This window comes from Mastigoproctus giganteus, chromosome 1 (assembly GCF_048544385.1).
Source record: "Mastigoproctus giganteus isolate SK-2022 chromosome 1, ASM4854438v1, whole genome shotgun sequence".
In the NCBI taxonomy this organism is placed as follows: Eukaryota; Metazoa; Arthropoda; class Arachnida; order Uropygi; family Thelyphonidae; genus Mastigoproctus; species Mastigoproctus giganteus.
In genome coordinates this window covers 197,060,940-197,075,927 of record NC_143575.1, presented here as the reverse complement: position 1 = coordinate 197,075,927, position 14,988 = coordinate 197,060,940, and the positions used below count along the sequence as shown (strand labels likewise).

At 38.3% G+C, this 14,988-nt stretch overlaps 1 protein-coding gene across 1 annotated transcript in view; it reads right to left on the bottom strand.

Moving 5' to 3' along the window:
• The window catches only part of LOC150091431 (pre-mRNA-splicing factor SYF2), a 111,071-nt gene that overhangs the window by 74,982 nt on the left and 21,101 nt on the right, over nt 1-14,988 (bottom strand). The window contains exon 3 of the mRNA XM_090383884.1: nt 9,247-9,364. Coding sequence (XP_090240010.1) covers nt 9,247-9,364 — 118 coding nt within the window. The remainder of the gene's footprint in view (nt 1-9,246; nt 9,365-14,988) is intronic.

Here is a 14,988-nt window from a genome sequence, read left to right as displayed (position 1 = left end):
CAAATTATCAAGAAAAATATCCCGATATCTAATGTGAGCTTTTCATATTCAGTGTCTCTCAAATACAGGTATCCCCCGCATAGCATTCTCAATTGGCACATAAAAATTGAGCACTAAGAAATCTGCATTAAGTGGGGAAGACGTCTCCGCAGGAAATAATGTAAATAATTTTAACTGGTTGGTGTGCCTAGTGTTTCTGACTGATTTTAAGGCAAGTTTCTCCATATAACAATATTAAATATAGCAAAAAACATTAAATGTACCTTTAAATATAAACTTTAAATATATAAACATTATGATTATCACTTTTCTGATATTTAAAAAAGATCATAGGGAAGGTACATTTTCTACCCATGAAAGATTTAGGTAATAAAATGAAAAGGAAAGCAATGATCATTTCTTGGTTCATTTGCATTTCACATTTTTATGCAAGGGCATAGAGAAGATATATCTGCTATCCTCAGAAGGTTGTCAGCATTATACAGCGGCAGACAAAAAACTGCATCACCTTAAAAAAAGTAACATTTGTAATGAAACGCATAAGATATTGTTTGATTACAGTCATTTTGTTTGTTACAAAGCAAAGGTATTGCATCAGATAATGCTTCTGTTGCATCAGACAGTAATTGCAAGGTATTGCATCAGCTGTTTGGCATCTCCGTAGCCAGGTGGGCAGCAGTGCGTAGCACACACTTCTTGATTAGACCTGTGTTCGAGCCCGTGACCGCCAAATACGAAGGATGCGGAAAGGTCAGGGAATGACCACCGCATATCCCCAGAGCAATATGGCCTTAGTTGCTAATGCTCCTAAAAACCAAACAACAACAACAGCATCAGCTGTTTCTATAAATACAGTGTTGGAAGGGTACATACTCTTTGGTTTCCTGTTTTGCGGAGGTGTAAGCATGGCTCCATATGTTCAGTTGACAACAAGAAAAAAAGTGTAGCTGTTGCTCTGTCCCAGGAAGGGCTTCCTAGGCGTGTTATCGCTGATAAAATAGGCTGCCACCAATCAACAGTATCCCGGGTGCTGAAATTAAAGCGTGGAACCAGTGATGTGAAGAGAACACCTGGATCAGGCCTGGATCAATTTATAGCAGAGTTAATCCCTCTGCTATAAATTAACTGCTGGAAACCTGTATGCACATAAGTTTCTGGTAGCATCGGCAAGAGGAGGCTGTCGGCAGGTATGAATTTAATAAATGGTTTTTTCACTTTTCTGGATCAATATTTGAAATGGCTATGCCTTCATAATTGCCATGCTGGTGCTCCTGATCTAAAACTGGACTTTGAGATAGTCTCTGGTGTTGAAACAAGTGCACAAACTATCCAAAGACGGCTTTCGGAATGTGGTCTGCATGCCTATCAGCCCAAGAAGCATTGTTGACCCAACAAACAAGAAACGACTTGCTTGGGCTAAAATGCATGTTTCAGGGACAAAAGAGCAATGGGACACCGTCATCTTTTCTGATGAATCGAAATTCAACCTGTGTGGCTCAGATAGGAAGTGATATGTGAGAAGATGAAAATCGGAGGCATACCATCCTGACTGCATAACACTGACTGTTAAGTTCCCTGCTGGTAAGATGGTCTGGGGATGCATAACAAGCAAAGGGATGGGGTGAATTAAATTTATTAACAGAATGGCAAATGCACAAACCTACACTGCTATCTTGGAGGAGTGCCTGAAACCCATTATTAGGGATCACCACACAGATGTCCAAAACTGCATTTTTCAACAGGACTCAGCACCTTGCCACACAGCAAAATTGACAAGTTTTATGCTATTTAGATTTAATGATGAGTTTGTCTTCTTGTCTCACAAGCTGAACATACACCGTTTTTCCAAGTTGAACATACACCTTTAAACATACACCGTTTTTCCTTGTTTTTCTCCCTTTGCATTACAGACATTACAGTGTTGGACTGGCATGGCAACAATCCAGATTTGAACCCTATTGAAAATTGCTGGTACATAATGTCGTATAAAAGTGCTCAGAAGAAGCCAACAAGTAAGGTTCAGCTGCAGGAGAGCATTGTAAGGGTGTGGTACCACGAAATCGGACAACTGTATATCCAGAAGTTGATTAACTGTATGCCACATGGTTGCAAGACTGCAATTGCAGCTCAAGGAGGAACACCAAAATACTGAGGACTTCATTTGCTGATTTACAGTACATAAAACTATTACGTTAACTTGTCATTTCAGTTTTTACACATAAATGCAATAAAATGTATGTTTGACTGTCATGACTGCCATTTGCATGATTTCTCATATTTCCATTAATTACGCATTTTACCCTATGGGAAGATACTTATGGCAATTAGGTATATCAGGTGGAGTCTTTTTATTGGATTCCATTCACAGATATAAATATATATCCAGCTAACAAATGCATTTCAAACATTTCTGCAACCCACAATGCAGTGCAAAAAACATTTGCAAAATTTACAAGTGATGTGGTATTTTCATCTGCCACTGTATATCCACCATATTGGTTAATGGAGTTAATCCCTCTGCTATAAATTAACTGCTGGCAGCCTGTATGCATATAAAGTTTCTGGTAGCATTGGCAAGAGGAGGCTGTCGGCAGGTATGAATTTAATAAATGTTTTTTTCACTTTTCTGGTTTTTAAACAAGTTTTCCCCTTTGTTAACCCTGAAAGGTTGTCCTGGTAAGATATTCACTATATTTGGAATATTATTATTAGCCACATGGTGCAAAGAGGCCTGAGACTTATGCTGCACCAACCAAACAAAAAAAAAAAAAAAAAAAAAAATTCTGAATTACCCTGAGAGAGAGAGAGAGAACAAGAGTCAGAAGTAGAAGGGAATCACCAAGGAAGAGAAGAATGATGATATCCCACTCAGAACCCTGGGTGTGGCGCCTCCGTAGCCAGGTGGGAAGGAGCAGCAGCAGTGTGTAGCACACGCTTCTTGATTAGACCGGGGTTCGAGCCCGTCACCACCAAATACGAAGGATGCGGAAAGGTCAGGGAATGACCACCGCATATCCCGGAGCAATATGGCCTTAGTTGCTAATGCTCCTAAAAACCAAATAACAACAACAACAACCCTGGGTGTGCCAAGTACAAATACCCACCAGATACAAAAAGATTAAATTTGGCTGTCATGATTGCCATTTGCATGATTTCTCATTTTTCCATTAATTACACATTTTATCCTACGGGAAGATATTTATGGCAATTACCTGCCGACAACCTCCTCTTGCCGATGCTACCAGAAACTTTATGTGCATACAGGCTGCCAGCAGTTTTTTAGCAGAGGGATTAACTCCATTAACCAATAGCATAGTGTCATGTTTTTATCCTGGAACCGGGGTTCTGGTGAGTATGGGCTTGGCACACCAGGGTTCTGAGCTGGATATCATCATTCTTCTCTTTCTTGGTGATTCCCTTCTACTTCTACTTCTCACTCTCACTCTCTCTCGGCGCCTCCATAGCCAGGTGGGAAGGAGCAGCAGTGCGTAGCACACGCTTCTTGATTAGACCGGGGTTCAAGCCTGTCACCACCAAATACGGAGGATGCGGAAATGTCAGGGAATGACCACCGCATATCCCAGAGCAATATGGCCTTAGTTGCTAATGCTCCTAAAAACCAAATAACTAACTAACTCTCTCTCTCTCTCTCTCTCTTTCTCTCAGGGTAATTCAGAATTTTTTTGTTTGGCTGGTGCAGCATAAGCCTCAGGCTTCCTTGCACCATATGGTTAATAATAATAATAATAATATTCCAAATAAAGTGAATATCTTACCCAGACAACCTTTCAGGGGTAACAAAGGGGAAAACTTTTTAAAAACCGGAAAAGGTGAAAAAACCATTTATGAATAACATTTTTTGATATTTTGGACTTTTTTTTTCACTCAAAGCTATTCTTTGAAACATCATTAAAATAATCTGTTAAACATGATCCTATCATTAAATAGCAACAGGCGTATACAGGACTCAGCACCTTGCTGAGTCCTATATACACATATAGTCGGTGTTGGTAATTAATATTGATAATTAGGGATTTCCTAATCCCTTGCCAGCTTGCACACAATCCCTGATGTTCAGAATATGTGAGCAAAGATCACCCTAGGCTTCCACTGCACAAGAATCCTGGATCCAAGATAAAACCTGGCACCAGTAGCATGGTCTGATGATTGGTATCAGTAAGATCCTGAACAGCCTGCACATGAATCCTGATGTCAGGAGTATGGAAGCAAAGGTCACCCCTGGCTTCTACTATACAATAACCCTGAATCCAGGATAAAAACATGACAGTATCCTATTAGTTGATGGAGTTAATCCTTCTGCTATAAATTAACTGCTGGCAGCCTGTATGCACTTAAAGTTTCTAGTAGCATCGGCAAGAGGAGGCTGTCAACGAAATAGGCAACTCATACACCAACCATTAAGTTTAATTATTACAGTAAACAAAATGTTGATACAAATATATAATAAAATAAAATGTGAAAATTGATAAAACTGATATGATCTACCATAAAATAATAAAATGTGATAACTGTATTTACAATAAAATTGACATAATCTACCATAAAATAATATGAATTAAAACATCGTTACAATAAAATACTACAAAACATGTGCGTAATTAAAAGTGATAAAACCTGTAGCTTTCGGAAGTGTCGGCTTCCTTCCTCAACAGTATCAAAGCTTCTTGCAACACCTCCTTAAATAGCAGGCTCATGGTACTTCCACACGTGTTTCAACCAGCGCATGGTCTGAACCGGAAGCAGAAATAGCTCGGGAGTGTGTCAAACGGAACCGTTCATCCGTACTCAGGACAACAGTTTCAAAGAGGGGGTATGTATACGCATGCCTCTGTCCCTATTAATAGTATTGTTATCGGATGAGCAGATTTGCACGCTCTCGAGCCAGTTACGGTCCCAGAACCCATGCGCCCGGTCAACAATAACCGCATCCTCTAGGGAGATCTGATGCTGCTTCTTGGGACCGTAATTGGCCAGGTTCTGGGAACCGTAAATGGCTTGAGAGTTTGCAAAGAAGCAGCATCGGATCTCCCCAGAGGATGTGGTTATTGTTGACTGGGCACATGGGTTTTGGGACCGTAAATGGCTCGAGAGCTTGCGAAGCAGCAGCATCAGATCTCCCCAGAGGATGCGGTTATTGCTGACCAGGCGCATGGGTTCTGGGACCGTAAATGGCTCGAGAGCTTGCAAATCTGCTCATTCGATAAGAAGCAGCATCGGATCTCCCCAGAGAATGTGGTTGTTGTTGACTGGGCACATGGGTTCTGGGACCATAAATGGCTCGAGAGCTTGCAAATCTGCTCATCCGATAAGAAGCAGCATCGGATCTCCCCAGACGATGCAGTTATTGTTGACTGGGCACATGGGTTCTGGGACCGTAAATGGCTTGAGAGCTTGCAAATCTGCTCATCCGATAAGAAGCAGCATCGGATCTCCCCAGACGATGCGGTTATTGTTGACCGGGCGCATGGGTTCAGGGACCGAATATGGCTTGACAGCTTGCAAATCTGCTCATCCGATAAGAAGCTGCATCAGATCTCCCCAGAGGATGCGGTTATTGTTGACCGGGCACATGGGTTCTGGGACTGTAAATGGCTCGAGAGCTTGCGAATCTGCGCATTCGATAACAATATTATTAATAGGGACAGAGGCATGCGTATGCATCCCCTCTTTGAAACCATTGTCCTGAGTACGGATGAATGGTTCCGTTTGACACGCTCCTGAGCTATTTACGCTTCCGGTTCAGACCATGCGCTGGTTGAACCACGTGTGGAAGCACCATGAGCCTGCTATTTAAGGAGGTGTTGCAAGAAGCTTTGATACTGTTGAGGATGGAAGCCGACACTTCCGAAAGCTACAGGTTTTATCGCTTTTAACTACGCGTATGTTTTGTAGTATTTTATTGTAACGATGTTTTAATTCATATTATTTTATGGTAGATTATGTCAGTTTTATTGTAAATACAGTTATCACATTTTATTTTATTATATTTTTGTATCAACATTTTGTTTACAGTAATAATTGAACTTAATGGTTGGCATATGAGTTGCCTATTTCGTTGACATGAGTTTTCCCAACCTCAGAGGCCTTTTTCGGGGCAAGAGGAGGCTGTCAGCAGGTACAAATTTAATCTCTTTGCATTACCTTAGATTTCCTGTTTTCTATTGTAACAGCAATTCAAAACTTAATACCTTAGAATTGTAATTTGAAATTTGTAATATCCTAAAATATTCAAATTTGTAGCACTTTCTGTCCCCCCCCTGCAAGCATTGGTCCAATAATGGCTATACATAAGCTACCCGAAACTATAAAACTATATTATAATTAATAATATAGTTTTATATTTTAATATAAAACTAAGTTTTATATTATAATAATGTAGTTTATTAGACAAACAGCCTAATAAATTATATTATTAATTTTGCATGATATAAGAGTGATATGAATATAACCTTCATGCTAAAATATTTCATAAAATTTTAAGACACATTCAGTGCTTGCTTACTGCAATATTCACGAGTATTTTTTTTTATTCCGGTGACCCCTTAAAAATCGTGTCAAAGTTGATGTCGAAAAAAAGAAAAGTTGATGCTGAGTGTTGAATTTTTACTGGCCGGTGGCCAATTAATTACTTTTTTGCACTGCTCAATGATAGCTGCACGTCTTATTTGCAATGATGTCTTGTCAGTGTTCTAGGAATATAATGTGAATTGTCACTACACCACAAAACATGTCTCAAATTACGATAAATTTCAAGGAGCTTTGTGACAGAAAAAACTCCAAAAACTAACCCAAACTTTTCAAAGTCAACAATAGAAGACTAGAACTTTTGCTCATCAAAATTTATCTGCAGTTAGAGCTAGTTTTCAAGCCTCCCAAATCATTGCGAAAAAAGGAAGGACCTTTACAGATAGAGAATTTGTAAAACGAATTTGTCTGGCAATTGCAGAAGAAGTATGTCCTGAGAAAGTCAAGAATTTTGCATCTGTAAGTTTATCTTCATCAACTGTAACTAGAACAACTGAAGATTTAGGGGTCAATGTTCAAAATCAACTCATAGAAAAAGTTTGTGAATTCACACATTTTTCAATAGCAATTGATGAGAGAAGATACAAGCCATACAGTTCAATTACTAATTTATATCAGATGTGTAAATCAAAACGTTGCAGTAACTGAAGAGCTAGTTGCATTAAAATGCTTGAAAGATACAAGTAAAAATATATTTTTGAGTGTGTCAGAAGCAATTAACAGCCTCAAATTGAATTGGGATTTGCTATCAGCAGTTACGACGGATGGCATTAAAAATATGGTCGGTACTAAAATTGAGTTCTTGACTCAGCTTCATAAATATCTTGAGAGTAAAAATATTAAAAAAAACCAATGCAATTTCATTATATAATTCACCAGCAGTCTTTGTGCAGAAAATTTTTGGGCATAGATTCAGTCGTGTCAACTGTAATACCAACAGTAAATTTTATTCACAAGACTGGTCTGAATCATCGACAATTCAAAAATTTTCTTGAAACTATTGAGGCTGAATATGGTGATTTGTTGTACTACACTGAAGTACAATGGTTGAGTCGCGGTAACATGTCAAAGCGATTTTTTGAACTTAGGATTGAAATAGATCTATTTATGAACGAAAAATTGAAACATGTTCCAGAACTGTCAGATCTCAAATGGTTGTGGAATCTTGAATTTTTAATAGATATATGTGAACACCCGGATTTTCTTAATATGCAACTACAAGGATGAGGCAAACTTGTCAATGAATTGTATTATAATTTCAAAGCATTTAAAACAAAACTGGAGTTATTTAAAAGTCAACTACTTCGGAAATAATTTTTCACATTTTCCATGTGCAATAATTTATCTTCCTTGCACAATATGCCTAGTTGTAATTTTTCCACTGAAAATTTTGTTCAAAACATTAGTTTGTTGCAGTAGAATTTTGCAGATAGATTTTCTGATTTCAAAAATAATTCAAAGGCGTTTGAACTTTTTCCGAATCCGTTTGACATACCAATCAATGATGTTGATGAGAATTTACAATTAGAGTTGGTAGATCTTCAATCTAATTATGCACTGAATACAATATTTAAAAATCTTTAAATATTGTATTCAGTGCATACATTTTTTTATAAACATTTACAATATTTATAAACATACAAAATCTGATATACAACTGGTACATTTTATATTACATATCCATTGATTTATTTTTGAATCTGTAGATATAGGCAGGTATAAAACTTTGTTTCTCTGCATAACATTAAAGTTATGCAGAGAATGTAGTTTTCAGTAATTAGGAATTTTCTCTGGCCTGCCAAATATTCCAAAAATTCATATGTAGCCCACTTCTCTAAAAGTTTGGGGACCCCTGTTCTATACACTGCATTTAAATTTGCCAACTCAGCAACATGTTTAACAGCCATCAATGATCTTTCATCTTCACTTCTATTATTGCTATGTTTCTGAATTAAAGATGACGGGCAATTTGAATAGCACTCATCTTCACATAACTGCCCTCAGGGACTAAAATCTGTACACCACTTGGAAATAGTGAAACATGCTGGAGCAGAGTATCACAGTATTGGCAACTTCTCAAACACAAACCTGTATTACAGACATACCCTTCAGACAGAGATACTTGATAACAACACAAAGTTCAAATTTCTCTATTTTCAACAGACATACACAATTATCTGCAAAAACTATATATAGTGATACGAGGATGCATCTCATTATATGAGGATGCATCTACTGAACAACAGCAGATGCATCCTCTTCCCTAAGTATACGAGCAGTGTATGCTCCCTAAATGCATATCAAGATTTCTGATTATATTAATATAATATAATATAATAATATTACAGTAAATCTCCAAGTGAAGATTTGCTCTAATATTAAAAGGGAACACAGGCATGCATGCGTTCCAATATCAAAGGTTGTCTCTGTAGCTTTATCTTGTTGCAGTGATGAAATGTAATCCTGTCGTACGTTGAACAGTTTCTTGTGCAGGTTTCCAATCTTCAGAATAACACACAATAAAAACATAGCAAACATTTGTTACTGGTTAAACAATGTATGATTTTAAAAAATTTGTTAAACTAATCAATTAAAGAAAAATTTGGGTGAAAGAAGTAAATAAATGATATTAAATAAAACATTATTTATGATAAAACAGAGAACAGAATAAGTATTAAATACATGATGCTTTACTGATACCTGAGAATCCCTGATCTGGATATTTTTTCTTTTTCTTTCTCTCCCATTTTTCAGCTTCTTCTGCACCAATATCCAGTAGTTTTAAACGGTCATAATCTTCACCCCTAGCAGCAGCTTCCTATATAAAATTTAAACACTGAAAATTATAATTTTTTCATGAAGAAAAATGAAGTTATTCACTAAACACAAATTTTAGTCATTTTCAGCTAATCTCTCCTTTTTTTCGGGTTAAACAAAAGATCTGTCAATTGCAATCTCTGGGCATTTTCAAGGCAAAAACATGTGGTCACTTGAAAGTAATCATAGCTCACATCTTGTGTTATATCCCACATCCAGTGTTATATCTCAGTGAAGAAATAAACAGCAGATTTCCACGTGATAAACTTATAAGTGATTCATTTCTTCTTCTTGTTTCAGCCAAACCGATGATATTCCAATTCCCATTTTCTAATTCCTTTTCCAGCTCTAATATTCTGTCTTCACCAATGAGTGATCTTACGTTATAACAGGCCAAGTTCAGTTTCTGTGCATAGCAACCTGGTCATACCCAGAGATTCTTAGCACCCTCTGCTTCCACTGTGATCCTCTCGCTGCCGTAAGAGGGAGAGTGAAAGCTGCTGGGGACTGAGGGCTGAGGAGTAAAGGCAGTGAAAGCTGGGGACTGGGGACTGAGGGCAAATCTTCTTATGTCTTCTCCGAAGACTCGGAGAAGACATAAGAAGATTTAACACAAGAAAAGTAGAACAAACATTAAGGGAAAACAAAGGATTTAAATCAGCAGCCATGAGAGGTAATACAGAAAGACAAATGATACTGAAACTGAAGAATAGCGATGGTGTACTTATAAACAGCAGAGAAGGCATAATTCAAATAGCAGAAGACTACTATAGAGAATTATACAAGGAGCGAGGGAATGATGCCAGCAGTGGGGAAGATGGATCACAAATTAGTAACACATACGACATACCCGATATCTTTCCTGATGAGGTAGAACGTGCGATGAAGAATCAGAAAGCCCCAGGGAAAGATAAAGTTACAGTAGAGTTGTTAAAATTGGGAGGAAGAGATATGACACAGAAACTGGCAAGACTCTTCACAAAATGCATTAGAAAAGGCGTGATGCCCAAAGAGTGGAATAATGCAATCGTGGTTTTGCTGCATAAGAAAGGAGATAAATCAGAAATTGGAAATTATAGACCAATTAGCTTGTTATCCCACATCTAAAAGTTGTTCACAAGGGTGAACTAACAGATTAGAAAGAATACTTGATGAGAATCAACCAAAAGAGCAAGCTGGCTTTAGGACAGGATTCTCAACTATGGATCACCTTCACGTAATATCACAGCTAATGGAGAAAGCAATTGAATATAAAACACCATTATGCCTGGCATTTGTGGATTATGAAAAGGCATTTGACTCCATACAGCATAAGGCAATGTTTCGGGCACTAGAAAGACAAGGCATAGATACCCCACATATTATGATTTTGAAGAAAATATATGGGAATGCTACCTCCTTTATTAGACTAGACAAAGACAGTAGGAAATTTAAAATCGAGAAAGGAGTTCGATTTACTGCTGTTTACTGCTGCCCTTAAGGAAGCTTTCGGAAGATTAGACTGGTCGCAGAAAGGAGTCAATATGAACGGAGAGTACCTAAACCATCTACAATTTGCAGATGACATTGTGGTCAAGCCACGATCCCAAAGAATTAGAGGAAAATCTTAATCAGTTACGCACAGTCAGTAAGGATTTAGGACTAAAGATGAATATGGCTAAAACAAAAGTAATGATGAACAAGTATGCCACAGAAAGGAAAATAATGATTGAAGGAGCAGTAATTGAAAAGGTGGAGTCATATACTTATCTGGGACAAGTTATTAGCTGTAATAAGGATAAATGGCTGGAAGTCAAGAGAAAAATATATTTTGGATGGATAGCATTCAGGAAATATAGTCACATACTGAAGAGCAACATCCCAGTTTGTCTGAAACGTAAAATAATGAACCAATGTATACTCCCCACCATGACTTATGGAAGTGAAACTTGAGCGCTCACCAAAAGAATGGAAGAGAAGCTGAAAACTACACAGCGAAGAATGGAATGAATTATATTGGGAATCAGACTGTTAGATAAGAAGAGAAACACATGGATTAGGCAGCAAACTCAAGTAAAGGACATTCTTATCAAAACTAAAGAACTAAAATGGTCTTGGGCAGGACACATAGCTCGAAGACATGATGACAGATGGACTAAAAAAATAACAGAATGGTACCCAAGAGGAGTTAGAAGAAATCAGGGAAGACAAAGGAGGAGATGGATAGATGAAATTCATAAGTTTGTGGGTAGTAAATGGATGGCCAGTGCTCAAAAACAGAAGGAACTGGAAAGTTGTTGGAGAGGCCTTCATCCTGCAATGGATTGAAAATGGCTGATGATGATGATGATGATGATGATGATATAATGCTAATTATTGCCTGTATGCCATTATATTTTAGAACGTTTTCTACATAGTAAAAAGCTCAATAAAGTTTTAAAATCTGCCAACATTTCATCTTCATAAAGTTTATATAATACCTTAGTTGCCTCAACCCCCCACCATTCCACGTTGCTACTCTCACTAGTTCTTTGAATACAGTGCAAAATGTCAGAATCACACAGATATTCAGCTACTGTGACCATGTAAACACAGACGGGAGAAATTTACTGGAAGGCATGGATCACTCACTTCTCCGAAAAATATATGCCCGTTTGTCGGAGTAAAGGGGAACCACATCACAGGTTGACCAGAGGCTATAATCAGTGTGTGACTGCATGGGGCCGACCGGGCTAGCCAGGTAGGTAAAGTGCCTGCCTGGCAACCCAAAGGTGGTGGGTTCGATTACCACCTCTGGCTTGGATCACAGTAAAATGTAAAAACTTTGGGAGGTGCAATATGGCCATAGAAGCTGATGCGCCAACAACTAACAAAAAATAAAAAAGATTGCATGGGTTTTACTTATGGACACCACAAACATTGTGAAATGGTAATCCCTTTCACCTTTCATTCGCACTTTCTAATTACCTAAATTGCCTAAAGGCCAAGGGTGAGAACAATGTATACAAAGTTGTCTCTCGTAATCCGTTCGTTACAATGAAATTTTAATAAATATAATTAAAATGAAATAAATATAATTACCAAGGGGAATCAAAAAAATTTGCTATAAAGAAGTTTGTTAAACAGAGGTCCGACTGTAATTAAATCAAAAATGAAGCAATTTTAAAATACATAACCGATCAAGTGCGCCATTAAAATGCTGGGAATACGCTCGCACCACCATAGTTTCGGCTCTGGATACTCAATAATTGCATTCAGGATTTTATTTGTAAAATAAATGATGATCGTCTCAACAATGGGCTCGCAAATTTTCAAAAAAAATAACAATGGGCTCTTGCTAGCCCATGCAAGCCCACTACAGCTCACCACGACTTACAGCCAACATGTAACGTACCAATCAGAGAGATATACAGCTCTGTGACATGATATGCATTGTTATTTGTATAAAGTAAAACTAAAGTTATCTCAAAAAATGCAATTTTGTAATTAACTTTGTTTGACACTAAACCCTCAAAATAAATGGATGCATTTATAATAATTCCATTTTTATGCAGCAACTCGATCAAGGCATTATTAAATAATGCCTTGATCCAGTTGCCTCATAAAACTGATGATGATAGCAGAATGCTCATTCTTTGGCTTATGTATCTCAGCAGAATATGCTATACAATCGTCTACAATTGGCACACCCAGGGTCCTGAGCTGGATATCATCATTCTTCTCTTTCTTGGTGATTCCCTTTTGTGTGTGTGTGTGTGTGTGTGTGTGTGTGTGTGTGTGTGTGTGTGTGTGTGTGTGTGTGTGTGTGTGTGTGTGTGTGTGTGTGTGTGTGTCCCTCTCTCTCTCTCTCACACACACACACAGAGTGGCTCAGGAATTTTTTTTTTGCTGGTGCAGCATAAGCCTCAGGCTTCCTTGCACCATATAGCTAATAATAATAATAATCAAAGCTTTTTTCTTTTTCAGTGGACAGAAGTCATTCTTCTGTCCACTCTCATAATCAAGAATCAAAAATTTTGACTGCAAACCAAGCAACTTCTATTGCTTTGATCACATGGAAGAAAGTTGATTAAATAATTAAAAACATGTTGGCTCAGAAACTATTCCGATTGCAGTTTTGTACTGCCATCTTCATTTCAGCTTAACCAAATAGTAATGTTTTCTTCCCTTAATTTTCCACCATTGCAAACCTTTCAACAGCAAGATTTATTTATTTTTTAAATAAATAAAATAAAATAAATTAGGATGTGCAGTATGGTAGGTCCAATGAATCGGGTACAGCATACCAGGCCTTCCAATGCAGCAATCTCTGGAAATTCGAGGACATCTGTACTCTCCACGGATCAAAACTACCAAAGAAAAACTTCGAGGAAGCCTTTTTATGAAGCTTTTCAGTGACCTTTCCATTTACAAAAAACAAGGATAAGTTTTGACAGCCTATCTATATTTCAACATTTTCAAAATAACAATAGAGAAGGAAACAAAGAAACAACATTCCATACCCCCCACCCTTTAACAGCATGTAATACTACCTGCTGAACAGCAGAACAGCATTGGCCCTTTGAGACAGTACATACCCAGGCATAGGCCTTGGCTCTGGTTTGGACTGGCAGTCTGCTCTGTCCTGACTGGACATGGTCTGAGGTCGAGGCTGTGCCAGTTGGGGTTGGTGACCTCAGACCTTTGCTCTTGTGGAGACGAAGAAATGTTCCTTCCTCAAGCCTTTGAGCAAGGCTTGAGGAAGGAACATTTGTCCTTTCCAGAGAAACTTTGGTGGAGTTAACTCAAACTTATGAGGTATTTGACAGGTTTGTCAAATTTGTAGTCACTGTATTTGGATGACGTCTAATCACTGGATAGGGCGACCTACCTCCTCGTGGTGGGGGAGGAGACACCATCCCCACTGCAAGGCCAAATGGTTGTTATTTGGTTTTTAGGAGCATTAGCAACTATGCGGTGGTCATTCCCTGACCTTTCCGCATCCTCCGTATTTGGTGGTGACGGGCTCGAACCCCGGTCTAATCAAGAAGCGTGTGCTACGCACTGCTGCTGCTCCTTCCCACCTGGCTACGGAGGCGCCTGGCCAAATGGTCATTCCTGTTGAAGTGTCTTTGTTAATTGGAAGAATGACTTGTGTTAGTCACTAACTGTTGTTGTTATGAGTTTAACATTACTACCATTGAAGTATGGTTCCATAGCAAGTCACAGTCTGAGAACCAAGCTGCATATGGGTGGAAGCCCGGGTGGCAGTCTTGGGATAAAGGTTCTTTCAAATGACAAATGACACCACCCAGGTATCTGGAACTCCAATCAAATCCCAAGCTCAAATCTTTAGCCTGGAACCAGCTTGATGTATTCAACCTTTGTCCTAAGGCCATATTGAACATTTGTCCACCGGTTGATAAGAGTCATCTACTACATGGTAGATGACTTATCAACCAGTGCAGTATCACCACTTTGCTTATTGGAGGCTTGAAGTGGTGGAACTCATGTTTAGTCTCCAGAGTAAAGCTCTGGCAACCCCCCCCCCATCTCTTCTATCATGCAGTATGATTGATGTCTTTTGAAGTTATGATGGACATCATGGCGAGATCAAATCTTCCTTAAATTACAAGGACACAGCTCTAAAATGGTGTTTGCAGGCCA